The sequence below is a fragment of the Puntigrus tetrazona genome, chromosome 15 (genome assembly GCF_018831695.1).
Source record: "Puntigrus tetrazona isolate hp1 chromosome 15, ASM1883169v1, whole genome shotgun sequence".
Lineage (NCBI taxonomy): Eukaryota > Metazoa > Chordata > Actinopteri > Cypriniformes > Cyprinidae > Puntigrus > Puntigrus tetrazona.
In genome coordinates, this window is record NC_056713.1 from 19,517,600 (window position 1) to 19,544,524 (window position 26,925).

General features: G+C 35.5%; 1 protein-coding gene across 4 annotated transcripts in view; it reads right to left on the bottom strand.

Moving 5' to 3' along the window:
• Positions 1–26,925, bottom strand: part of col4a4 (collagen, type IV, alpha 4) — a 35,449-nt gene that overhangs the window by 2,396 nt on the left and 6,128 nt on the right. For 2 of the 4 annotated variants that reach the window (XM_043259005.1, XM_043259003.1), the window contains exons 4-48: positions 23,778–23,849; positions 16,072–16,206; positions 15,942–15,986; positions 15,723–15,839; positions 15,492–15,560; positions 15,254–15,289; positions 15,070–15,132; positions 14,858–14,893; positions 14,588–14,629; positions 14,430–14,510; positions 14,286–14,330; positions 14,090–14,152; positions 13,826–13,870; positions 13,658–13,711; positions 13,502–13,562; positions 12,826–12,930; positions 12,661–12,753; positions 12,141–12,203; positions 11,652–11,657; positions 11,443–11,532; positions 10,511–10,671; positions 10,342–10,414; positions 9,579–9,685; positions 8,936–9,119; positions 8,709–8,777; positions 8,085–8,192; positions 7,693–7,911; positions 7,383–7,544; positions 7,142–7,309; positions 6,639–6,782; positions 6,421–6,528; positions 6,150–6,331; positions 5,913–5,976; positions 5,514–5,588; positions 5,295–5,402; positions 5,096–5,203; positions 4,931–5,002; positions 4,704–4,832; positions 3,475–3,582; positions 3,193–3,348; positions 2,971–3,078; positions 2,720–2,860; positions 2,043–2,159; positions 1,657–1,836; positions 694–980 (exon numbers count right to left, since the gene is read on the bottom strand). In XM_043259005.1, the coding sequence (XP_043114940.1) occupies positions 694–980; positions 1,657–1,836; positions 2,043–2,159; positions 2,720–2,860; positions 2,971–3,078; positions 3,193–3,348; positions 3,475–3,582; positions 4,704–4,832; positions 4,931–5,002; positions 5,096–5,203; positions 5,295–5,402; positions 5,514–5,588; positions 5,913–5,976; positions 6,150–6,331; positions 6,421–6,528; positions 6,639–6,782; positions 7,142–7,309; positions 7,383–7,544; positions 7,693–7,911; positions 8,085–8,192; positions 8,709–8,777; positions 8,936–9,119; positions 9,579–9,685; positions 10,342–10,414; positions 10,511–10,671; positions 11,443–11,532; positions 11,652–11,657; positions 12,141–12,203; positions 12,661–12,753; positions 12,826–12,930; positions 13,502–13,562; positions 13,658–13,711; positions 13,826–13,870; positions 14,090–14,152; positions 14,286–14,330; positions 14,430–14,510; positions 14,588–14,629; positions 14,858–14,893; positions 15,070–15,132; positions 15,254–15,289; positions 15,492–15,560; positions 15,723–15,839; positions 15,942–15,986; positions 16,072–16,206; positions 23,778–23,849 (4,659 nt within the window). Of the gene's footprint in view, positions 1–693; positions 981–1,656; positions 1,837–2,042; positions 2,160–2,719; positions 2,861–2,970; positions 3,079–3,192; positions 3,349–3,474; positions 3,583–4,703; positions 4,833–4,930; positions 5,003–5,095; positions 5,204–5,294; positions 5,403–5,513; positions 5,589–5,912; positions 5,977–6,149; positions 6,332–6,420; positions 6,529–6,638; positions 6,783–7,141; positions 7,310–7,382; positions 7,545–7,692; positions 7,912–8,084; positions 8,193–8,708; positions 8,778–8,935; positions 9,120–9,578; positions 9,686–10,341; positions 10,415–10,510; positions 10,672–11,442; positions 11,533–11,651; positions 11,658–12,140; positions 12,204–12,660; positions 12,754–12,825; positions 12,931–13,501; positions 13,563–13,657; positions 13,712–13,825; positions 13,871–14,089; positions 14,153–14,285; positions 14,331–14,429; positions 14,511–14,587; positions 14,630–14,857; positions 14,894–15,069; positions 15,176–15,253; positions 15,290–15,491; positions 15,561–15,722; positions 15,840–15,941; positions 15,987–16,071; positions 16,207–23,777; positions 23,850–26,925 lie in introns of those variants that run through there. The other 2 variants (XM_043259006.1, XM_043259007.1) reach the window with 2 other exon arrangements.

Consider the following 26,925-nt stretch of genomic DNA (forward strand, 5'->3'; position numbering starts at 1 on the left):
CACAAAAGTGATTGATGTTGAAAATATTAATATATTTTTTATTTTTGTGTAAACGACAACAAAAACATTAGAAGTACAAAACATATGTAAAATAATCTTAATTATAGTATTCATTTCTTGTAACAATCTTTTGAAATTAAATTGGAATTGCAAAATAAAAACTAATTCAAAATCTTGAAATAAACATGAACTAAAATTAAATAAAAATGTCCACCACTATGTTAACTTAATTTAACACTAATTTAACTTAATGCACTAAAATAAATTAATAAAAACTATAGACATATGTAAAACAATATTAATAAAATAACAAAATTACTAAAATGTGATACTAAAATAACACTAGATATTATATCATAGCTCTGTTGAAAATATTCATATATTTAACATTTTTATGGAAACTATAATTTTTATAAATTATTTAAATCTTTTGAAAGGCAGTATACATAGAGTAATACAATGAAAATGATACTAGAATGTTGTTAACATTACATCATACTGGTTCAGATTAATAGTTCATGCTCAACTTCATGCTTAACTAAATATATATTTTATTCAGTAATATAAAATAAATTTCGTTATTTAAATATATTATTTGTGTGGTAATTTAAGGCAGCAGGTTTTGCAGTTGGAGCATAACTAAATGTCTAAAAGTTCTAAGTGTTTGGAACAGTCATATTTCGCTTCCCTTACCATAAGAAATGAATATCCAGTCCAGAGTCTTCTCCAATTGGATGGACACCCCGGTCCAGTCCCGTCTTGACTGTGTAATGTAATGGCTGGCGATGACGCCTCACACACCACGCATCTGCTGATGTGCTGTTGAATTTCCATTCCCCTCAGAATGGAATTGGTGGGAAGTGAGGCAGTTGTAGACAGCCAATAGGATTTGTCATTGCGACTGGCATAATCGCAGGAGTCCATGTTACAGCAGGAGAACGGCATGGTGCTGAACATACGCAAACATGAACCTGCCTGACCTAGTGAAAACACACAAAAATACAATATAATAACATTTATTATAAAATACTGTACAAAATAATCAAATTATATTTATAATTAGTAAAAAACTAATCAAAGTTAGTAAAACTTTAACCAAAAAATTTAATTAATAGTACAATTAAATGAAAAATACAAAATAAAAGATATTTCAAATTTGAAAAAAAAGTAATAAAAAAAGTAATTACTTGAAAATGTTAACTAAAATAAAAATAACTACAACAAAATGTTTTCTTCTAGTTTCCAAAGCAACATTTATCATAATTGCCATTTAATTTAACGTAATGCATGTAAATAACTACATTGAAAAACTGAAATAAAATTAATAAAACTATAGACTATTAAAAATACAAAAATGACCAACAGCAATAACAACAGCAAAATCACTAATAGTGCTGTTGAACAATGAAACATTACACATACACATATACATACATACACACACACACATACATATATATATATATATATATATATATATATATATATATATATATATATATATATATATATATATATATTAATACAAAATAGTAGATTTTAGAAGAAGAGATACTAAAATAACACTGGTTGTTATATCATCCGTTCAAATATCCAGTCAATATCCAGCAAAGCCGTATTTTCTGGAATCATAGGTGCTTTTAGGAGTGAACATACCCAGGTCTTGTGTGTGTGCTCTCTCTTGACCCTCCAGATATAGTAGGCTGTAGCCATTCCATAACTCTGTTAAGCCCTGGGGACAAGTAGGCACATCCGTAGACTGGCTGTGCTTCACCAAAAGGAAGCCGGAGGAAACCGGTCCCGGAGGACCCTGATCACCATCTGGTCCTGGGGGTCCTGACATTGAAAAAGAAATGTGTGGAAAAATGGATGGGTTGATGAATGAGTTGATGTGAGTCACTCTGGATAAAATCTCTGCTAAATTAATTAATGCAAATGTACTGGATGAACGATGGCAAAAGCAAAGAGCATATATCTCAATGTCAGGCTCCGTTGAACCAATAATTACTGTTAAGTTGTTAACGATACATAGAACAACATACCCGGAGAACCCCTTTCTCCTTTGTCACCGTTCTCTCCAAGGTTTCCAAGTGGTCCGACTAGTCCTTCTGTCCCAGGATGCCCAGGGAATCCACTATCTCCTTTTTGTCCCGTTATACCTAAGCAAACATGAGCAATGAACATCCAAACACAAACAATTCTGATCATTTAGCCTCATTGGCAAGATTTAGACATTAATAGCATCAAACATTTTAGGTTTTTACTCATACGATCTTAAAGGTTAATTCCAGCCCAAAATAAAAATGTTGTCATTAATCACCATGCCGTTCCAAATATAAATGAAAAGTATTTAATTATTAAATGAATAATAATAATAATATAATTAATAATCATTCTTATAAATTAAAAAATGTAGCTTTAATGTATAATTTCCTCATATTTATTAATCGTATTTATATTGGAACAAACTGTTGGTGGAAAAAATGTTACACAAAAATGTATATAATATTTTTCTGTAATTATTACACATATTTTGAAGTAGTTCGAATGAAACCATTTTTTCTTGAAAAAATTACTTAATCTTTGTTCATTTTTACTGTGGCTTTCATCTTACAAGGTTTTCTTCTAAAATTTATATTTTAATTTAATTAATTTCAAGAATAGGAGTGGTTTTACAATCTTATAAAAATAAACACCCTGCTGTTAAATTGAGCTGTACCTTTCAGACCCCCAGTGCCATTAGGTCCATAATCACCACCGTCACCATCTAGACCATGTGAACCACGAATACCAGTAGGACCCAAATTAAGGGGACAAGGAGAACCAGGTTGTTTGATAGTCCCAGGCTCTCCTTTTGGCCCTACAAAAAAACAAAGACAGAAGGAAATTGAAAATGAGGGTATAAATAATAACTTTACTGATTTATAAGATGGTCAATTTGATAATCTACAGTTTGAAGACTTCAATGACCTGGGTCCCCTTTGTCTCCTTTTGCACCACTAGGTCCTGAGGGTCCACAATCACCTTTGGGGCCAGAAAGTCCGGGAAGGCCCATAAGTCCACACTGTCCTTCTTCACCTGTGGAAAAATGAAAACAGAATAACCTGAATGACACAACTGTGAATATAAAGTGTTCCCAAAACATTAGGAACTTATAAGCCTTAAGCTTTTAATTAAAGCGATTTCTTTTACCCTTTGGACCTTCTAGGCCAATAGATCCTGGGCAGCCATTGGGCCCAGGGGTTCCTTTTTCTCCTTTATACCCTGGTGACCCAGAACTACCCGAGTCACCAAAATCACCACTCACTGTGAACACGCTGCCTGCCTCTCCTTCCTCTCCCTTGGGCCCTGGAACAGCAAAACATACACCATGCAAAATACATAATTCTATGCATAAACAGCTTTTAATTTGTACCAGTGCTATCTGAATTCTATTTGTGCTCATCATTTGTGCCTCCAAATGCCCACACATACCTGGAGGTCCATCTGGCCCAGTGTAACCCCGTTCTCCACAAGGTCCAGGTTTAGGAGTCTTACATTCATCACCTCGAAAGCCTGCAGGACCCATTGGACCAGGGGCTCCTATAAAAATAAATAAATAAAAGTAAGTGATGACATGGAATTCCAACGTAGATAATGAATAGTTTGATTGTGCAGCCAATATATTTATAATTCTGATTATATTTATGATACTGAAATTAGCCAACAGTAATATATAAAAAAAGTTCACTACCATTTGGTCTGTTCACATTTTTTAAAGTTATGCTTACCAAGGCTACATTTATTTGATTATAAATAGAGTAATAACATTAATATAATTAAACAATTTCTTGTAAATTTGTAATAATTTATTACAATTTTCTATTTGATAATACTTTAAAATGTAATTTTCTCTCTGAGCTCTGAAAGAGGAACTCTAAAAACATATTGAGATTGTTTTTGTTACAAATATATATTTTTGAGGACATCAACACCTAAAGTAAAACTCCAAAAAGGTGTACGATATGAGAGCTTTAAAATAACATTGTTGAACACCATTTTTATGAAACGTTAAAGGAACACTCCACTTTTATTTTTGAAAAAAAGGCTCATTCCCCAACTCCCCCAGAGTTAATAAGTTTTACCAATTTTTTATCCATTCAGCCGATCTCTGGGTCTGGTGATAGCACTTTTAGCATAGCTTAGCATAGATCATTGAATCTGATTAGACAAAAAGCATCTTGTGTAAAAATGACCAAAGAGTTTTAATATTTTGACTATTATGACTCTTCTGTAGTTGCTCTTCTAGGCTGATATGACAAGAAACTATTCTCTAATTTCGGTGTAATTGTCAAGGAAGTTTGCCTGAAAACAGCCAGACCCTCTTGTTTGCACAGTGAGCATGTCTTGCAAGCTTGGGACTGTTTTCCACAGGCACTGCATGATTATCACTGCGCCTGCAATATTAAAACTCTTTGGTCATTTTTACACAAGATGCTTCTTGTCTAATCAGATTCAAACATCTATGCTAAGCTATGCTAAAAGTGCTATTGCCTGACCAGAAGATTGGCTGAATGATAAAATTCAGCTTACTAACTCCAGGGGAGTTGGAGAATGAGCTTATTTTCAAAAAGGTGGAGTGTTCCTTCTAAGGGAAGCCTCCTGTACAATCATACAACTATGAAGGGTTATGAATAGGTTGAATAGAATTATGATATATGTACCTTGGCCTCCACACTGTCCTTTTGGACCTCGAACACCTGTTTGTGATGAACCTTGCAAACCTGGGTCTCCAGGTGTCCCCTTGTCTCCGGTTGGTCCTATACAGCCCTTAACACCACTTAAATCCTCTCCTGAAGGACAACAAAAGAATAATGGAATGACAGGGATGTTTTTAATCTGGCAATATCAAAAACTTCTCACAGTACAAACAACAACCTCAATATCTCACCTCGATATCCCATTTCACCCTTGTCCCCCTTCAGACCATCAAGTCCATGGAGCCCGGGGGGGCCTGGAGGTCCTGAAAGGGAAAAAAGTAATAGTTTAAAATATATACATGATTGTCCTAGTAAATTAGTGGCAGTTTGTTTGTACACAGCATAAGTAGTCTAACCTCTAAGGCCACCACATCCTTGGTTTCCTTTAGGGCCCGGTTTACCTGGAGGACCCGGAAGACCTTCTGGACCATGTCTACCATACGGACCAGGGGGTCCAACCACACCTGAAGAGCCCAAGGTGCATTAGTATGGATTTAAAAAGAAGTGTAGTCACAGATGTGTGTATCTGCTAATTTAGAGCCTGATCTATTTTACCTGGAAGTCCAGTCAGTCCATTGTTCCCAGGTGGTCCAGGTGGACCACAGCTTCCACTAGGCCCTTGTGGACCAGGGTCACCGCAGTCTCCTCTGCCACCTGAGGAAGCTATTGGGGAGAAAAGGAATGTTTTTACAGCTCTATCATTTTTTCCAACACATTTCTGTACTGTAGAAATACACATTACAGAATAAAAATGAAAGAGGAGAGTAATGTTACCTGACAAGCCTCTATCTCCAGTTGGCCCTCTCTTTCCTTTTGGTCCTGGCCCACAAATAGAGTCACCTTTGTCACCTATCCAAGACAATGAGGTTTTGCAATTAATATAACTTCAAAGGAGAGTAAATGTGCAGAGTGTACAGAATACGATTGCGCACTCATTGTATGGGTAAACAGTTTTCACAAAAATATTAAGCACAAATTCAGCCTTGCCATCAAGGAAACAAATAACATTTAACATTTAGAAAATGCTATTTGAATAATATTTAACAATATTAGCAGTTTTCTTGCATTTTCAATCAAATAAATGCAGCCTAGGTGAGCATAACAGACTTCTTTTAAAAATAAAAAAAACTTTTTGTTGTTTGAGTATGCAAGGTTTCAAGCATTGTATTTTACCTTTAGGACCATCAAATCCAGGGAAGCCAGGGGTTCCTGACAGACCAGTCAATCCAGGATCACCCTACAAATAAACAAGCATTAATGCCTATGATTTATATATAGTCACAGTTCATTTACATCAGTCCTGTTTATGTTATCTATATCTGTCAAGACAATCAAACCAACAACAAAATTAAAATATTTGGCAAGATTTTAGTAATAAGATTCTTATTCAACAAAAGAACTTCCACTCACTGGATCACCATTATCCCCTGGGAATCCTACAATTCCCTTTGGCCCACGTTGCCCATGTGAACCAGGCTCGCCGCACAGCCCAGGAATACCTGGTGGTCCACGCTGGCCACATTCAAACCCTTGAGGTCCATTAAGCCCAGGATACCCTGGTTGCCCAGGTGGCCCTGGGTTACCCTTATTACCTACAATAAAACCACATAATGTGGTGAATTTTTTTTTTAAAGGTTTTTTTAAAACCATTGCAGTATTTGAGTATTTGTTACAGATATACCCCTTTCTCCAACGACCCCATTCTCCCCATTAGGTCCAGGTGTCCCTAGCTGGCCTTTTATTGGCACTGAAATTATGTCTCCCGGTGGTCCTGAAGGCCCAGTGCATCCTGTAAAATACAGAATAAAAACATGTGTATTTGACACATTTAACTGCCATCATTACATAAGACCTGACCTAAAGCAAGACAATATGGTATTTTACAGTGCTTTAAAGTACCTTTCTGGCCCTTAGTTCCATTTACCCCAGGGCAACCTGGATGTCCACTGAGACCCCTAAAGCCTTTCGGTCCAGGAGCCCCTAAAGGGCCAGTATTCCCAATGTTGCCAGGACAGCCATCTTCACCAGGACATCCAGGCAAACCTGAGTTGCAATACCACAAGACAACTTAGAATCTACCAACCTTTGTATTTATCTCTAAATATCTATATATTTTAATGGGAATTTGATATAACACACTTAAAAATAAATAAATAAATACATTTCAGTGATGAAGCTATGAATATTTTCATATACAGTTATTGTCATTCAAAAGAAAGAGTCGACTCTGAACCGATGACTAAAATGAGTCCAAAGATGTTTCAGGTTGACATCATCATTAACATATTGCCCACCCACTTGTCAATCTTTTTTTGGATTGGACTGAATGAAAATGCAAATGCATTATTTGCCACTAGCTGCTTCATTATCGATTTGTTTACATGTCACATCATAATCTTTACCCTTCGGCCCAGGTTCTCCAGAGTTCCCACTGTCCCCTTTGAGTCCTGAAGGTCCTTGAAGGCCTGCACATCCCTGATAGCCTGGGGTACCAGGCTTACCACGTTCTCCCTTGACTCCAATGCCTAGAGCTCCCACACCCCCAGGTGGTCCTTTCTCTCCAGGGCAGCCTAACACAGAAATGTGGCATTATTATGAGAACAGTCTCAACAAGCTTCTATCCATATAGTGGTCTCTACTTACCTCTCCGTCCAGGGAAGCCTGTGGGTCCTGGTTTACCAGGTGGACCAGGTTTTCCTTTGTCACACAGCTCTGGTCCCCCACCTTGGCCACCAGGTGCTCCCGGGATACCATCCATACCTTTTTCCCCTTTTCTACCAGGAAGTCCATGTTTTCCAGATGCACCTGCAAAAAAGTCAGTTAATACTGATGGACTCTATTGGATATTTCCAGATCCTAAAACCTCTATTTAATAACCATTAAATACTATTTTCATTATTCCCTACTGCTGTTTTTCAGATATTATTTAACTTTCAATATCTCAATCTACTACCTTGCGATCCAATTGGTCCAGGAGGTCCAGGGACACCTTTAGGGCCCTGACATCCCTTAATCCCACTAGGCCCCAACAGTCCTGGGGCCCCTGTAGTACAATCTCCAGAAGACCCTTTCAGACCCTGGGGTCCACGATTACCAGGTGTACCAGGTGAGCCACAAATACTGGTGCCATCTAGGCCAGTGTCACCTGAATCTCCTACAGATCCAACTAGACCTGATGGATTTCAGAGATATTTTTTAATACTTTCCAAACTGAAGCGCTCTATTGATACTGTGGATATATAATAATTGGTAAATGCTTCTTTGTTTATTTTAAGATTTATAAATATTCATAAAGTTGAATAGAAATGATTTAAATACACCAATATCTTAAATGATGTTCACTACCTTCACATCCTGCTAACCCACTATTGCCAGGGTCTCCACTCTCTCCCTTGGGTCCATCTGGTCCAAACTGTCCATTGCATCCTGGATTTCCAAGCTCTCCTATCTCACCTGAAAGAAAACATGGTTTTGATCATAAACCATATCTGATAACAGTCATCAGTGCTGATATATTTCTACTTTAAGAATTGGTCCAAAACAGGATTTATTAGTTCAATGCACATTTTGCTGTGAAACATCAATTGAGACTCACTAAATATTCAATGTATGTTATTGAAAAGTAGAATACATGTACAATTTGAGAAATTAACATAACATGAATTTCAGATTTACAATTAGTTCACAAAACTAAGCTCAATTCTGATTTTGAGATTTTGTGACCACTAAATGTCCACCACATTATTTTCAATTGTTTTTTAAAAACATCAATAAAAATAGCAAAAAATGTATTCTATTGGTTATAACATGTACTGAGTTATAACCACAAAAGTGCACTAATCCAAAAAAATTGGTATCATTCAGACTTAGATTATGTGTGATATATATATATATATATATATATATATATATATATATATATATATATATATAAAATATACATAAAGACGTATTTAAAGACGTATTTACCTTTACAACCAGGCATTCCTTTAGAACCAGCTGCTCCAGGTATGCCAGGTCCACAGGCCAGGGTATCACCTATCAAAAAAACAAAACAAAAAAAACAACAGTGTACATTACACATCATTAACAGGTGTCAAAATCCTCCATTCTGACATCTGACATTTACTTTCAACAAATTGTATTTATATAGTGATAGTGTATCAAAACCTTAGCTTACTGAACGCCTTGCTTACCTCGAACGCCTTTAGGTCCAGGGTATCCCGTTTGGCCTTGAGGTCCTGGTTCCCCTGGTTCCCCACGTCGCCCCACTGACCCCATCATACAAGGGCCAGGAGGACCAGTTGGACCTCTGAGGCCTTTTATGCCAGCAGCTCCTGGACATCCCCTGTCACCCGGCAAACCGTCAACACTATCACCCTGGAAAGGTAATGATTCTAAATGATATATATACATATATACACACACACACACATATACATATATATATATATATATATATATATATATACACACACACATAATACAATCTACAATAAAACAACCACTTGGTTTGAGCAGATAATGTCTGTAAATAACAAGATTATAAGGTTGGCAAGCAAAATAATAGTGTTTAAGCAAAAACCAATTGGTCAGCTGAATGAAATGGCAGTAGTGGAGATACACCATCTGGATGCCATTGTAGGACACTGAAGGCAACTAAAGCAATATTATAAACAAACCTTGCAGTTGATCCCTGTGATTGTAAAACAAATTTTTATAAAACAAAACAACATTCATTACAGTTCAGTTTTACATGATCTTCAGAAATCATTATGCAGTAATACTCCACAACTATGTCTTTTTTAATGTAATTTTATAATTGTTTACATGTCTTACCAAAGATCCAGGATCTCCAGGGTCGCCTATCTTCCCATCAGCCCCTTTCCTCCCATCATACCCTGGTTTTCCAGATGATCCAGCAGGTCCAGTGTCACCTTTCTCCCCTTTAACATAATGCAAAAAACTCAATATCAGTTTGAAATATATTACTTTATATGATAAAACAATAAATGAAATCATGAAATAATTTCTTGAATAATATAATCATTTCTTAATTCAAAACAAAATAATAATAATAATAATAATAATAACCAGGGTTGCTATGGTCACGCAGGTTAGTTTACGCGATAAAATGGGTGTTGTTCCCTTAACATAGCATCTTGAGGCCATGACATATGGATGCCGTTACCTCAACAAACGATCCCGTGTCCACGACATAATATTACATTCCCATAAGTTAATATGACGTTCCCACAAATTAATATCTTATGGCCACTCTATACTATCAATATGTTGTTGCCATGACAAAACTAAGTGAACCCGAAGACATCCCCTCCAGGTCACTGTAAGCTTGTATGTAAAATTAGGGGAAAGATTTGAAGAGAACCAAAAAAATTAAAAATTAAACTTTATCCTCAAGCATTATGTCAGAACTGCGATTTACTCATCATTATAGTTTCATTATCAAGAATGTAACTTCATATCAGTTCTGCTGCATTATAGTATAGAATCTATCGATGTTACACCTCGTCTTGAAATGTCCAAAAAAAAAATAAAAAAAATCTAATCTAAAAAAGCATTAAGTGTAAATATGCTTCACCCTTTTTGGAGATTATCATAACCTTTCCTTTCTCTCCCTTAAGCCCTCTGACACCTACGAAGCCTCTGGGACCCTTAGAAACAACAAGAGACACAAACAAACAAAAAAAAGATTAATTACACAGACAAGCATAATATTAAAATATAGAATTTCAATCAGGTTTACGTACGGTTACACCTCTCCCACCAATCTCTCCTCTGGGTCCGATATCTCCAGGAGGACCATGGAAGCCTTTTTGCCCTCGATTACCTGGTACACCTGGAGGACCTTGGGGGCCAGGATCACCAGGTAGATCACCGAGGGGGTCACATGCACATCCCCCATCAGGACCTGGAAGGAAACACAAAGAATATAAGCATATGTGCTTATACCCGGGTTAGAAAATATGCACCCTTTGCTGCCTACTAATGGACACCGATACACGGTACACATAACGTCACAGTTGGGATAAAAGAGCTAAAAACAATTAGCACCATGGACAGCACCAGAAAGTAAAAAGTATTTGGACAATTAATTCACAGCTAAAAAATTTTAATGTAATGTTTGACAACAAAAAAATATACTCTTTCTGGTTTAACTGACTTAAAGGTTTTGTGTAAGAATTTTTTTAAATGGTTTTGAAGTGCGTCTCTCATGCTGCATTTATTTCATTATTGCATAATATGAAGTTAGTATTGTGCAATAATATTATAATTTAAAATTATATATTTTTTTAAATATTTGAATGCTTTTAAAAATGTAATTTATTTATGTGATGACAAATCTGATTTCTCAGCAACCATTACTTTAGTCTGTAGTGTCACATGATCCTTTAGAAATATAATAAACTGCTCAATTTGTTGCTCGAAAAACATTCCTTATAAATGATTAAATGTTTTAAGCAGTTGGTTATTTAAGTGTAAATAAATCCAAAATACAATACATTAATGCAAATAGTTTTAGAAAAAGAAAAAGTCAGTTCTAAGGAAAGAAAGAAACATCTGACTTGATATTATATATATATATAATATATAATATATATATTATATATATATATAAGACGGGGCTCTTTGCAACTAAAAAGACACTCAGATCGGATTATATGTCAATGTATAAACTCACCTTTTGCCCCCTGAACACCTTTTAATCCAGGCTTCCCTCTATTTCCAAGCTGTCCAGCTTCTCCACGCTCACCAGGCATGCAGACGTAACCTGTTCCACAGACATCACTGTGAATTAGCTGCATTTCTTTAGAATGATAGATTATGTTGCATGTATAAAGATGTTGGATAAATGTATGTAGCACGTGACAGTCAAAACACTGTGCTCACCGCAAACTGTTCACTCGACAATAATGAGGAGACATATGTTGACACCGTAACAGGATGGACATGCGCACAAAGACAACATGCAAGCAGGCAAACAAAGAAGAATGACATGCTTTGAAGAACATACAATATCATCAGTGATGATAAACACACATCGACATTTTCAATAATGTTAACAAATGAGATGTTAGTGTGTCTACGCTAAACATGCAAAATGTTTCAGAAAAATACATTCATTAAATGAAAAGATAAAAAAAAAAAAAACATCTCAATGACAAAAGGCAAGTATGAAAATCTGCAAGTAAACACATGCTCTCAAAATTCTAATCATAAAGACTAATGTTTTTTATTTCTTGCCTCTCTCTAACATGCATTGCAGGTATGTACAGATAGTTTGACGTGAATCAATCAGCTCAATTTTTCAGGGCAGGTTAAAACAGACAATAGAAAGTGTAACAGTTGGAAAGGGAAGAAAAATCCACATCCACTCACCAGGATCACCAGCAATTCCTTTTTGTCCTTTGGGTCCAGGCAGGCCACGTTTTCCAGGTTCCCCTAGAGGAAGAGCAATAATACGTTACTAAATTATATACCAAAGCCATAAAAAAAAATCTATTCTTCTCGTTTTTGACATTTAAATTGAAAGAGTGAGAAAACGGTACACTACAGTACAAATCTTTGAGGTCAGAAATTTATTTTATTTTAAGAATTTTTTTTTTTTAAGAAAATATGTATGAAGCTGATTAAAGGCCACTGAATACACATTTCTAATTTGAAATAAATGCTGCACTGTGAACTTCCTATTCATCAAAGAATCCTAAAACAATGTTTTTTTACCTGAATTTTTAGCATACAATATTTAGCATTTGTACCAACTGTACAAATGTACGCCGCAAACACAAATAATACAGTAATGCTTTCAAATCATTATAATGTCTAGGAAAACGCATATTGAAATTTATTTGGTAAGACAAAAATTAGAAACATAAAAAAAAAAAGACTGAAATATTACCATAGTTTACGTATGACCCAAATATTTGTCCTGGGTCACCTTTTTCTCCTTTGAATCCATTAAGACCCTGCAAACCAAATTCACCCGCTGCACCTAAAAGCAGAGCAGAGTTAAAGAGAAACACAAGGAAAGAAAGATTACAAAGATTATAAAGATAATTCAGACCTCTTATGGATGGTCCTAGATCACCAGGTGGTCCAGGTATACCCATCGGCCCTCTATCCCCAGGAAGTCCAGCAGTACCAGAAAGCCCATCATCTCCAGGTGGTCCTAAAACACACATGAAAAAAAATCATAAGATTTTATAAAAGCACAAAATCAAAATCTTTTCAAATTAGATATAATATTTACATTTTATGTATTTATTTTGCAGAGCATCTGGTGTATGCAATCAACATATGCAGTTCTGTGTGAGACGCAAAAAGAATCAAAGCGTAAATGTACGTACAAATCACATCTTCACATTGCGTCTAACTGCATACGTTGAATGAGTACACCTGATGCGGTTCAAAATGGCCCTACAGTGCCGTTACGGTGCTGAATCATTGAAAAGGTATTATTTTAGTTTTCTGTCCATAGAAAAAGTATTCTAGTAGCTTTCTAATACTACGGTTGAACCACTTATGGCAGATATTCAGACAGTATTCAGACAATGAACAAAGTTTTTAGGGGTTTGGAACGACATGGGGGTAAACTGATAAAATTTTCATTTTGGGGTGGAGTAACCCATTAAGAAATAAAGTGACGCAATCTTCATAGTAAATACTATACCTCACCACAGATAGTACCATAGATCAAACATAACGACAAATCGTGTGAAATGTAGGGTTAACTCCGTTACCATTCACATTGTTGTAAAAGTAATTTGGGTTTCCTTTAGGCCCGGGGTCTCCTGGGTAGCCCTGTTACACATTCACAGCAGCAGTTTCAGCAAACAAATGACTCGTACTAAATCAATTTCTTTCATACAATGTCAAATGTAGAATGCGTGTCTGACCTTTGGCCCTGGGTTGCCATATAGACCAGGGAGACCATTATCTCCTAGTGCCCCCTGTATATATAAAAACATAACATCAGAAGTGTGACCAACAGCATAGTTTAACAAACCAATCATTTCAAAATAAATCATTGTTAATAGTAAATTATGAATGATTAAAAAGTGTACCTTAAGCCCTGGAGGGCCATTTCTTCCTGGATATCCAGGCGGGCCCTATTGTTTTAAAAAATATATATACAACCGAAAAAGTTAATAAAGGTTGAAGAGTTAAATTAATTTTTGGCTTTCTTCAAAATGAATTCATACTTGCACAATTTCAATTGGTTAGTCTAGAATGTATTTGCTGGTTGGTTTGAGGTGTTATGTTCAGTTGTATTGTGGTGTTGCTTTGTAGTGGATCATTTGATATGAAAACGAGGGAATTGATCTTACTCTTTGACCAGGTAAACCGATTATGCCTTTCTCTCCTTTTTCTGCTGGAAGCCCTTCTAAACCCTGAGGAACACAAAATGAATGTAAAACCACACTAATGAGCTTAATCTAACAGAGGCCACATATCAGGGCTTGCTATGTTAGTTCAGAAGTTATTAAGACTCATAGATTCAAATAAATATGCAGCAATACTCACATCTGGGCCGATTGCTCCACAAAGTCCTTTCTGTCCCTTTCTCCCCTGCAAAAAAAGTTATAAAAATTATACATTTTTCTCCTTGGAAGCTGGCATTCTTGTAAAACCTCAACAACTGAAAACTTTCATATATGGCCTCTTTACCTTTTCGCCCTTTATATAGTCTTCTGGGTTGGGCTCCACATATTCAAAAGGACCTGGTTCACCCTGTTCCCCCTGTTCCCCCTGTTCGAGAATCAAAATGATGTCAAACGCAAATTCAAGTATAATAGAAAGCCAGCACCGCTGCGTGCGTTACTTTCCTCATCTCCTTTTGGTCCAGGCAGTGATCTTCCTGGGTCTCCCTACGGACGAACAAAACAAAATATGATTCAGCAACACTTACTAAAACGGCTTCACATTATGCACATGCAACAGAAAAACAAGACTATGTGAAAGTTAAATGAAAGATGCTAGAAGTCCAGGGCTGTTGAACCCTAAAATCAAATATTTTCAGGTTTTCAAATCTGAGCTTATAAACTTCGGATAGAGAAACTTCCTCAGTTTCATGGACATGCACTTGCAAAACTCACCGGAGGGCCTCTTGGACCTGGTAATCCTTGAGAGCCCTAGAATTAAAAAAAAAAAAACCTTAAATAACATGAAAATCTTTTTAAAAGAGCAAAAGATGCTTATTTTTAATTTTACTGATCTTTTACATTTTGCCAAACAAAAATACATATACATAACAGTAGTACGGATAAATCAAAAATGGTGTTCTTTGAAGAGTAAATGCTTTTCTCACCATAGTTCCATCAGTTCCGATTTGTCCTGGTGGACCTTGTGGGCCTATGTGCCCCTTTAGCCCCTTTGTGCAAATGCAAACAGACACACACAAACAAAACAAAAACCTAACTAATAAATAAAACTGCACTAGAGTAGTATATTATAGCTTATATAAGCACAGTTTTTTCTGCACTAGTACATACTTCTGGTCCATGTATTCCACGTGGTCCATCGACTCCCTGTGAACGAGCAGAACGGAACGGATGATTACAGAAAATATGGCTCAAAAGTATCTCTAAATAAAAAATAAAACGGTTTAAGAAATCAGTTTTGTTTGCTTTTATATGACACAGCACTGCTTTCACTCTGGAATGTATGCATAATACAGTCGGTATTAATAAACTATAATCACATAAACACAATTTTTGCAATTAAACATACTGGTATTCCAGGGAGGAACCTTATCCATGTGTATGGGTCTCCTTTGGCTCCTTTTAACCCTGGTAGTCCCTGAAACAAAAAGAAAAAGGAATCATGGACGTGAATCATGGATTTACTGCAGGAATGAACACAGTCAACATGAAAAATATATTGCAAACGATAAAAAAATAATAATAATAGGTTAGATTCATTGTATGTGAAGAAAATAAATGCTTGTAACATCTCTCATACCATGGGTCCTGGCAAGCCAGGTAGTCCACTCTCACCAATCAACCCATCCTGCCCTCTGGTTCCATTACAGCCATCCTTCCCTGGAAGCCCAGGAAGACCACCAGGGCCTGGATGACCCTGGAAGATTAATAATAATAATAATAATAATAATAATAATAATAAAATGTGAATCAATTGTATACTGATCAATTGTAGTTCTCATTTCGGACTGTTACTTACAGGCACGCCATCTAATCCAGTATAGCCAGTTTTTCCTTGAAAGCCCTAATACAAAAGAGTGTAACAAAATGAAAGCCCTTGTATTGAGTTTTCTAAAACTGTGCGTGGGTAAGTGTGTATTTCTACGTACTTTGTCTCCTTTCGGGCCGGAGAGCCCAGGAAATCCTATGAGTCCACGTTGACCCTTTTCACCTCGAAATCCATAGGGGCCAGGTAAACCTGGAATCCCCATTTGGCCCTGCTCACCTAACACACCGGGATTTCCCTAGAAAAAAAAAAAAAACCCAGAATATTAATATGATAATATTATAGTAACACTCTCTGCTAATCTACATGCTCAAAAGAAGATACAAAATGTTAATGGAAAAAAAAAAAAAGTTACCCGTAAATGACACACCCACAAACACACTCAAACACACACACTTGCATTTGTGGTTTACGGGGACTCTCCATAGGAGTAATGGTTTCCCTTATAGGAAACAATCCCTTATAGGAAACTACTGGCATTTTTGAATTTCATAAAACACTATGCTTTTTAAGCCTTTTGTTTTTCGGTCACACAGGAAGTGTCCTCATAAACCATGTTTACATTGTAGTGTGCCTTCATACACATTTGTTTCCTCCTAAACCACAAATGCCACACACACACACACACACACACACATTCCATTAGGTCCATATGTATTTAGACACATACACAATTTTTATTATTTTAGCTGCTGACTAAAACATATTCAAGTTACATTTATATAATGAGCATGAGCTCAAGTGCACACTCTGAGCTTTAATTTTAGAAAAGGATAAGGAATAACAGCTCTTTAATATGCACCTTCACCTCTTTCAATGGGCCATAAGTAATTGGACAATGCACATGAAAAGTCATAGGCAATTCTTTCCTTATTTCTACATGAAATAAGCAGGTAAAAGGTCTGGAGTGTGCCATTTGCATATTCCAACTTGTTCCAAATTGTGTAATATTACACCACCGTTCAAACATTTAGGCTTCTCTGTAAATTGTAGTTTTTAATTCAGCTGGAATGCAATAAACTGATCAAAAGTGACTGAAAAAACCTTAAAAACTACAAAATATTTCTATTGTAAATAAATGTTGTTCTTTTCAACTTTCTATAAACAACAACAAAAAAAAACACAGTTTTCAGTCACAAAGTCACACAGTTTTCAGCAAAGAAAACAATAATAATTAAAAATCTGTCGCATCACAGGAATAAACTCTCTCTCTCTCTATATATATATATATATATATATATATATATATATATATATATATATATATATATATATATATATATATATATATATATATTTCACAAAATTTCAGCCATGCAACACTGATGAACATGACAGACTTATATAGCAAATACTGTGTTTTTACAAAATCACCACAAGGGTGCGACAAAACATCAAAAACATATTACATGCACAGCACTACTGTTGCGTGTCACCAGATGCTGCTCTAGGCTTGAGTGTGATTGAGTGCTTTCATACTGTTTGAGAGTGAATCATCAGTGATGTTAAGTGCTTTCTTTAGTGTTCTAAATGTGACTGGTGTGCTGGTGTGTGTGTGTGTGTGTGTATATATATATAATTGCATGTACTATATAAAAACAAATTGTATAGCAATACGATTAAAGCTTTAAAAAGAAATATTTATTAAAAAAGGCATAATTATACATTTTCTTTTTATTATATAATACAAAAAAATGTTGCTATGTGTGCTATGTTAACCTAACTGAGACTGGCTATAGCATTTGAATATCAATATTGTGCTTTGATGCGACCTGTGTTGTTAAAAGCGGTATATAAATAAAAATGATTGATTAATTGATTGATCAATGCTCTTTTGTTGATTTTGATTGCTTTTTTAATTTTTCTCATTTTCAAGTCACTTTGGATAAAAGCATATGCTACATGACTAAATGTAAATGCAAATGTAAAAATGGATGAGGCACAGAACAAGAACACTTGCCTGAGAATGAATTAGTGAATTTCATGAGTGACTGACTATCTAAAGGTGTTCTGATAGAAATAACACACACTGACAGGAACTAAGAGCACATACACACAGTTGGAAACAGCAGTGGAGCACTGGGATTTAGCAGTGTTTATACACACACAGCAAAAATCCTCAAAAACGTACAGTGGCAAACATGTGAAATATTTGACTAAAAGCAGTCCATGTGCACACACATCCTCTCTTCAAGCTCACACTGCCTCCCTAAATGGGAGGAAAGAATCATGTTAATTGCAGGTTCTTCCCACAGCTGGTTTGTGACAGTTTCAGTTTTAGAGCACTTTTAATTAAAATACCAGGAACAATTCTCTCTCTTTCTCTTCCTCTGGTCACTATCTTGAGCTGACAAAGCCAAAAGGTCTCCTACTTTATATATGCAAACACACGGTCATGTTTTTTTATGAATTCTTTGACCTGTGAAGCAATGGCTTTGACTTTGACCGGACACAACAGCAAAGCACTGACAGACAAGCCAATAAGTAAAAAGCTACTGAAGTAAGTGTGTGTGTGTGTGTGTGAGAGTGAGAGAGAGAGAGAGAGAGAGAGAGAGAGAGAGAGAGAGAGAGAGAGAGAGAGAGACAGAGAGACAGAGAGAAAGAGAGAGTATACGTTTGCTCAAAACATTGCTCACATGCACTTTTAATGTTGCTGAAAACTTTTGAACAAACACTTCTAATAAAACGGTTATTAAAATGTTACCACAAAGACATTTACAAGACATTAATGTAAAGATTTCTTTGAATTAATGCTGTTATTTTAAACTTAAAAATAACAAAACAACAATTTGGAACAATCATTTTTGAACATGTAACTTTTACATTTAGTAACTAAACAAAAAAAGGCATACATCATATTCTACTTGACTTTGTGATGTGAAACAAGTATGAGTGTTAAACAGCATGCACTCAGTGGTTGTGACAGAGGTAGATCAGTGTGTGTCGAGGATGTTCACAGTCTTTCAGTGAAGGCAGTGACTGTGATAATTACTAAAGACCCAATGGATTCCCTCAGCAACACACACACATCCGTACACCTCTGGTTTACAATTATGGCTTGCACAGCAAAATACAGCTGTCCACACCAACACACGACTCTTGAACCATACAGACATGTATTGACAAGTAAAGCACAATTAAAGATCAATAGAGCTGTTCAGGTTCTAGTGCTAAAACTGGACGTAAATTAGCATGTTCAAGTGTAAAAAGCTAACATTATTTAAAGAAACTTTATTATTTTGATCACGAAACACAGTTGTGCATTGTTTTTTTTTAAACTGCTATAAGCGTCAAAAGAATGCCAACGATGGGTTATCAGGGTTTTTAAACCTAAAACTAATAAAATACAATAGGCATTAACTTACTGCCAATACATCCACAACATGGCGCTTTAAAAAGTACTGCTGCTGCACGTATGACATCAAATAATCAGGCAAGTTTGTTCAAACTTCATCCAAAATATCTTAAATTGTGTTTCGATGATGAACGAAGCTCAAGGGTTTGGAATGACACTGGGGTAAGTGATTAATGACAATTTTGGGGTTGGTGCTACCCTTTAACAAAATATAACAGTATAACCATGTTACTAAAATAACACTGCTTGTTATATGGACTAGAGCAAGTCACGGCAAGTTTGTGAACTGATAAAAACGTAATACAAAAGTGCACAGGTTCAAATGCAAATGCAAAAAATATTTCTGGTGAACATACTTAAATAAACAACTTGAACTTGAATAAACAACTTGAAGATGCGAGGTCAAAAGAGGCTAATACCTGCGTTTGCAAGACCCAATAATCCTCCTCATGCAAACATTCCACAGTTCTAATGACAGCCATGCAAATGTCCTCAAAACCCTCCCATAATCTCCTTCTTAAGATTTCCGCTAGACCAACACTCGTGACACACTGCGCATGACATACTTAGCTGATGTCCAGGCCAGAATCTCTAACTTGCCTAAAATGTCCAGATTTTGGCTTTGTTGACCTGCTGACAGGCTCTCTAGTCCTTGAACATTATATAGTATGTATGCTTATTTGCACTGCTTTGACCATTCTCTGTAGATCCTACCTTCTCACATGTTGTTTGATTATCTACAATGGCTGCCTTCTATGGGCCAAACTACTTTTTAATCATTAACTACAGCAATTATGAAAACAAAAAGACATTTAGGCAATTTAGAAATCCCGGCCAGGACTTCGAAAAACGACATCTGGTCATCCTAACTTAAAACCCATGTGCTGTGTCCCAGCAGTGAACTCTTAAAGAAAGATAGGCGTCATGATGGACAGTATTATTATTTACACTAAAAACACACTGCAAACCCACAGGCACACGCAAACACATACACCATCACACCTTTTCATTAGAGAAAGTGCTAGTTGTTAGCAGCTCAAAGCCTACAGACTCTGTGATTATGGGAGCCAGAGAAAGTGTTTTACTCTCTCTCACACACACACACACACACACACACACACTAATGCACAGACGCTGAGTAGTGCCTTACTAGTTCAGGGGTCAAAGACTAGACTAGCAGACATGAGGCCTGAGGCATGAGGACTTCTGGCCTCATTTTGGAACAACAGAACTAAGACATGAAAGACAATATAATTCAGCAAAGGACACACAGAGAGGCAATCTGGGTCGCTTGTTATAGGTTATTACTCTAGCTAGATTACTGTTTTTTTTACCAGGACACAAAATATGTCAAAACGGTACACTAATTTTAAACATTAAGTAACATCTCGGGGTTGGAAGGATTTTTAAATATGAACAAAAATAGTAATACTGTTATTGCGATTTAAAACAATTATATTCTACTTGAATTATATATTAGAATTATAAATGCATTAATAATTGCAATATTTGATAGCATAATAAAACTGCCTAAAACTAAGTGCACACCTGACACACACACACACACACACACACACACACACACACACACACACACACACACGAGGTACACACCCAGTAACATTCCACTGTAAAGCTGTGCTTAATCGAAGTGAAGCATTCGTGCCTCTGAAATGCTCATTAACACTAATGCACAGACGCTGAGTAGTACATTTAAAAATACGCTGTTTATTATTTAGAAACCATAAGCTTTTAAATAGAGAATTCAAAAGAAGAGAATTTATCTGAAATACTACACATTTTGTAACATTTTTGTCTTTACTGTCACTTTAGTTTAACTATCAATTCAATTAAATTAATGATGTAATGCATAATTTAACTGATCAAAAAAATAAAGATCTTTCTTTTTTTACAAATCTCACTAGAGGTGTAACAGTACACAATTATGACCGTTTAGCAGCGCTTTTTAAAACAGTGTTTTAATGAACAAGCTACAATTAAAATTTTCTTGGTTATACTAATTTACCTCAGCTTATGCGTAAAACTATAGGGAGCCCTTTTACATTACAAGGTTACAACTAGGCCTAACAACTTAAGCCAGGCTTGAATTGAATTACTATTTATTTTTAAATAGAAAGAAAAAAACAACAACATTCTATACTAAACTAACAAGCTGTGCAATAAATAAATACTATAGCAATATAACTAACTGTATCAGAAGTGGCTCTCCAAGACTTTTATACAGCGATCTGTCATGCCACATCCAAGATGTTCAAAACAGCATTTATTATTTGAATTTCCTGAAAAAAAAAATTGAAATAAAACACTGTATCCGTTCCGTACATATGCATACTGAACCAAAAGACCTGTTTGACCTGGACTGGTATGAATGTGTGTACTCTTACAACCCTAAAAGGTAAATATGTAACATGCTTTGTTAAATATGATGCATCTATCTGTACTTTTGTACTTTTTCTAGACAAACTATTTGCATACACACAATGCAGAAATAGTATGCATACTATATACTAATATATCCTACTATAATATAGTTTGGTTTTCTTTTTGGATATTGTTTTCAGCATATATGATCCAGCTGTGATGGACATGTACCATAAAATTCTTTAAAGTACCGTGCATAAGAAAACAAGGAAATCATTACAAAGGGAATGCCTGAGAAAACTGTGTTCACATTTTTGTTGTATTTGTGTGTGTGTGACTGCACTGAAGAATGTATGTGTGTTATTTTCACAGGAGATGACTTGGTTTTTCCTTTATTTATGAGTCCTCATCCCACCCATTCCAGGGATTTCTGGGATGGTTCCAGTCCTCGAGTGACTGCATTTTGATTACAAGAACCAAAGTAATCATTATCTCATTATCAACAACGCGTGTGCGTGCGTGTATTCAAATTAGCATGAACAAAGACTATTCAAATCTCTTTCAACAGAGTCTGATCCATTAAAAAAAGAAAAAAGAAAAAAGACAGTTATGACAAATATTTCCACCATGGATGATTCAGAGAATTCATCTGTTAGTGTGTGTGCTATAAGCAGCTGTGCACACTCTTGTAATTGGGCGGCTGGGCTTTACGAGGCTGCCGTAAATTTGTCGCTCTTTTGCTAAAGACTATTATTATTTTGACTTAAGAACCTTCTGCAAGGACACACTCTCTCTTTGCCACACAGACACACAAATCCACACAACCTTGCATACTTTTCTAATTGTTTTCCTTCAGGTTCAACAACATCCACCAAATAACATCCATGACTTTTTCCATACTTTGCAATGCAAGATAAAAAATGATAATAATAAAAATAAAAAAAAATAAAGATTGCTTTCCAAAACAGACATAATGGAATTTGGGCTCAGTAAGATTTTATTTTTTTTTTTTAAATAAATTTATGAGTTTATTTAGCACAGACACATTCAATTATTCAAATGTGACAAAGAACACTATTATAATATTACAAAAAATAATATTTTAAATAAACGCTGTTGTTGATTGTTTTAATATTTTTGACATTGATAACAAGAAATGTTTATTTACCAGAAAAATCAACATATTAGTAGGATTTCTGAAGGATCTTCTGACACTGAAGAATTGAACTTTGCATCACAGGAGAAATTTGCAATACTTTTTCACAGTATTTTGTATTTTATCAAACAAATGCAGCTTTGGTGAGCATAATATATAAAGTAAATAAACCTAAAAAACCAAAAAAAAAAAAAAAAAAAAAAAAAAAAAAATCAGCCAATCAAAAGCTGTTATTTGTTCTCTGTTGTCAATTCTTCAGTTATTTTTGTACAGAGGGGGAGCATGTTGAGGTGCCAACATACAAAACTGACAGCATAATAACACTGCTGAAAACTAAGTGCACACCTGACAAACACACACACACACACACACACACACACACACACACACACACACACACACACATGAGGTACACACCCAGTAACATTCCATTGTAAAACTGTGCTTAATCGAAGTGAAGCATTCGTGCCTCTGAAATGCTCATTAACACATTTAAGCTTTTTTCCCTCTTCTAAGGACAAGCCAAGAACTGCATTATGCCAACACCTGGATGGAGCTGCTCAGGTACAGACATGAACAGGCATGTATCACTGGCATGAAACTGGGTCAGTGTGCCAGTGCCAGTGTGACTGAACATGAACTAAATGTTGGGCGAAAACAGAATAAATAAGATTAGAGTGAGACTTAGTTAATGAGATTAAGAGCTCATGCAACAGCTAGAGGACAACTTCTCATTTCTCCACACACACACCATGTGTCTCAAAACCCAGCCTGTGGGAAGAGCTAGAAAGTGTAAAGGGCACTCAGTCAACGCTAGAAGCTTGTTTGGAGTTGAATGATGTCAAAATGAAGACATGATATTCCATAGTGACAATGATATCATAATGTCCAAGTCAAAATGTTGTAATGGACTTACCCTCCCTCCTTTGGGGGGGAAACACTGGCAGACGCTGCAGTCTCGACCATCACACCTTTCTGTCTTGTCTCCCTAAAACAAGAAATATGGTTCAATAAATAGAGTGTAACACATACATACACAAGTAGGCAAATATACACTAGACATTCAGCTAATTAATCAATATTTTTACATTTTCATTTATGAATACATTTTTTTAAAGTAAATAACAATAATATAAAAATTAGATTTTTAGATATTTTGTTTTCCTAAAATGATAGCCATTTCTCCTATTTCTAAAATAAGAAATATCCCAATATATATAATCTTGCTTACAGTATTGCAATATATTGCAACATATCATATTTCAACAACTGTATCGTGATATGTATCGTATCACCAGGTTATTGCCAATATATAACTCCATTAGGACAATATTTGGCTGAGATACAACTATTTGAAAATATTAAGAAAATAAAGAAAACTTTTTTTGCCCAGAGGTACTATCATGAAGTTTCACACAATGCAAACTAGAATTAGAAACTAGAATACAATAGATCAAGATCAGGGTCAACTTAATTGTAATATGACTTTTTCACATCATGTATCTTAAATGACAAATTGCCATAGCAAACGAGACTAGAAGTTTGATATTGAGGCCACGAAAGATCCACAGACATACACGTGACCTAACGAGCACAATGGCAGGAATGTCAACACAAAGATAATGAAAAAGAGAGAGAGAAAGAGACACAAAGACAAGAAAAGCAGATAGGAGGCACAGACTGAAATATGTAAGCACATTAAGGACAAGTGGGAGAGGAAGTTTAGGTCAGATGTGTTTTGTCTGTTTGGAGGTAGTCAACCACGTAAAGAGAGGAAAGAGAGAGAGTGATAAACTGTACTTGCAATCAGACGCCATTCTTACACTAAAGCACACTTATCGAATGCGCAGTGCCTAAACACGGACCCACATCTGAAATGAACACGTGATGCACAGGAAAAAAAATATCACAAAATCGCTTTATCACACTTTTACATTCCCAGTGTCCCTGTGGTTGAATGATCTTTCCAATGGACAGCTCAGTCGTTATGGTGCAAGAGACAATGCATCTCTTCCATGAGTTATGAGTAAATGTGCACATAATGTATTTATTTCAATATATTTTACTGTTATTGTAAATAGATTTTTATTTATTAAATTTAACTTATTCATCTCATTTGCATAAGAAGCTGTCACGTGACATCTGTATTTTGGCCAGTAATAGCCCATTATTACTGCTTGCCTGTAGCATGATATGAAAGGATTTTTTTACAAACATACAACAACTGCAGAGAAATATGAATCTAACCAACATAAAGACAGATGAATCAGTGTTTTACCTTTATATCAAGAAAAGTACAGTTTACATCCAAATGTTATTTAACGCACACAGAGCAAAACCTAGAAATAGATTTTGGAATATTAACTGCTTAGACTGTGTTTTTGTGCCTGCTTTTGTGAGTTTATCTTGAACAATGTCCAAAAATTTTTTTTATAAAGTAGTGGGTAATTCACTTGTTGATTTGCTTAAAATCTACTTTACAATTTTGCTTACAAACTTGTTTATAGAGCATTCTATTCAGTGTGTTTATTGCTAGCACAGCAGAAAAAGACAGATGGGTTGCAATTTAGAGACTTGTACTGTTTTATGTTATTGCTTCGTTGAGAATCACTATACTATTTTTTATTCATCTATGAGGTGTATTAAACAAAATAAATGTTAAGTCACTTAAAATATTTCCTTTTGGATGCTTTTCAATACAGAGCACATGGAAAAATTGACACATTTTAACCAGACTGAACAACAAACAACTCCTCCACATTTTGGCAAGGGCACAGAGCATGTTAAAATTTATCACAAGCAACATCATTTAAAAGGGTAAAAGGACAATCTCTCAGACAAATGGAAGTCTGAAGGGCACACAGTGATCATGCATGCCACAGATTCATGCACTCATGCAAAATCTGTGCAAATGTATATGATATTTTACAAAGTAATTATATTCTTAAACTGTGCCAAAAATCAACATGGGTATAAATGATAAAACAGATAGGATTTAATTCTATTTTTTCTTCATAAAAAAACAAACACCACCATAAAAAAAAAAACACACACCATAAAACCAGTCATAAAGGTACATTTTTGAAGTTATATAGCATTTTTAGTTATTTATTTATATTTATTTAAGCTGAATAAATAAGACTTCCACTGATCTTTGTTAGGACAGGATCTGGCTGAGATACAACTATTTGAAAATCTAAGGGTGCGACCCCAACATTTTGAACAGTAGCATACATGTATGTATATGCATATGCAACGCGTGTTTAATAACAGCTGTTTTAAAGGGGTTGTGACCTACACAAGAGTTAACGGTTTTAAGTGCTGGGTGATGACATCAGGGACTGAGATGATGCGTGCTGACTGTCTGATGAGCATAACTGCATACTTCACTCCAAACAATCAGATGCACAAGACTGAGAACTGGTACGATGGTTGTTGCATGACTGAGAGACACGCTTCCCCTATTCCCTCACTTCATCTTTTTCCATCACTTTCTCTCTCATATTACCTGCATTACCCCATCACCACTTAAAAAACAACAAAACTTACATTATTTGAGACTAAGTTATATCTGATCCTGGCTTAATTCCATTTAATAATGTTAAGCTATAGTCTTCAACATCAAAGTACGCAAAATGAAAAGTCACATCAAAGCCACTTTAAAAAACACGCACTTATCAGCAAATCCAGACAAAAATAAATGAAGAAATATTAACAATACTACAACAACAATAGTTTTCGTTTTTTAACAAATGGCATTCTTTTCATCTTTCCGCTTATCAAAAAAATCTATGAAAACATTTTAGCAGCACTGAATCCAATTCAACTGCAGTAATAGTTCACATTTCAATTTTACTGCATTTTTGATCAAATAAACACAGCCTTGATGAGCCTAAAATTCTTACAAAACCCAAACTAGTCCTAATCCAGCTAATCAAGATCTTCAGGAGTCTGTTTCATAAAACAAGTGTACCAAATAATCCAGGTTTATTTCACTTAGTCTGAGTTATTGCCAGATGATTTGGCTCAAAATAAGTCAGACTGACTGAAATGAGCCAATTTGG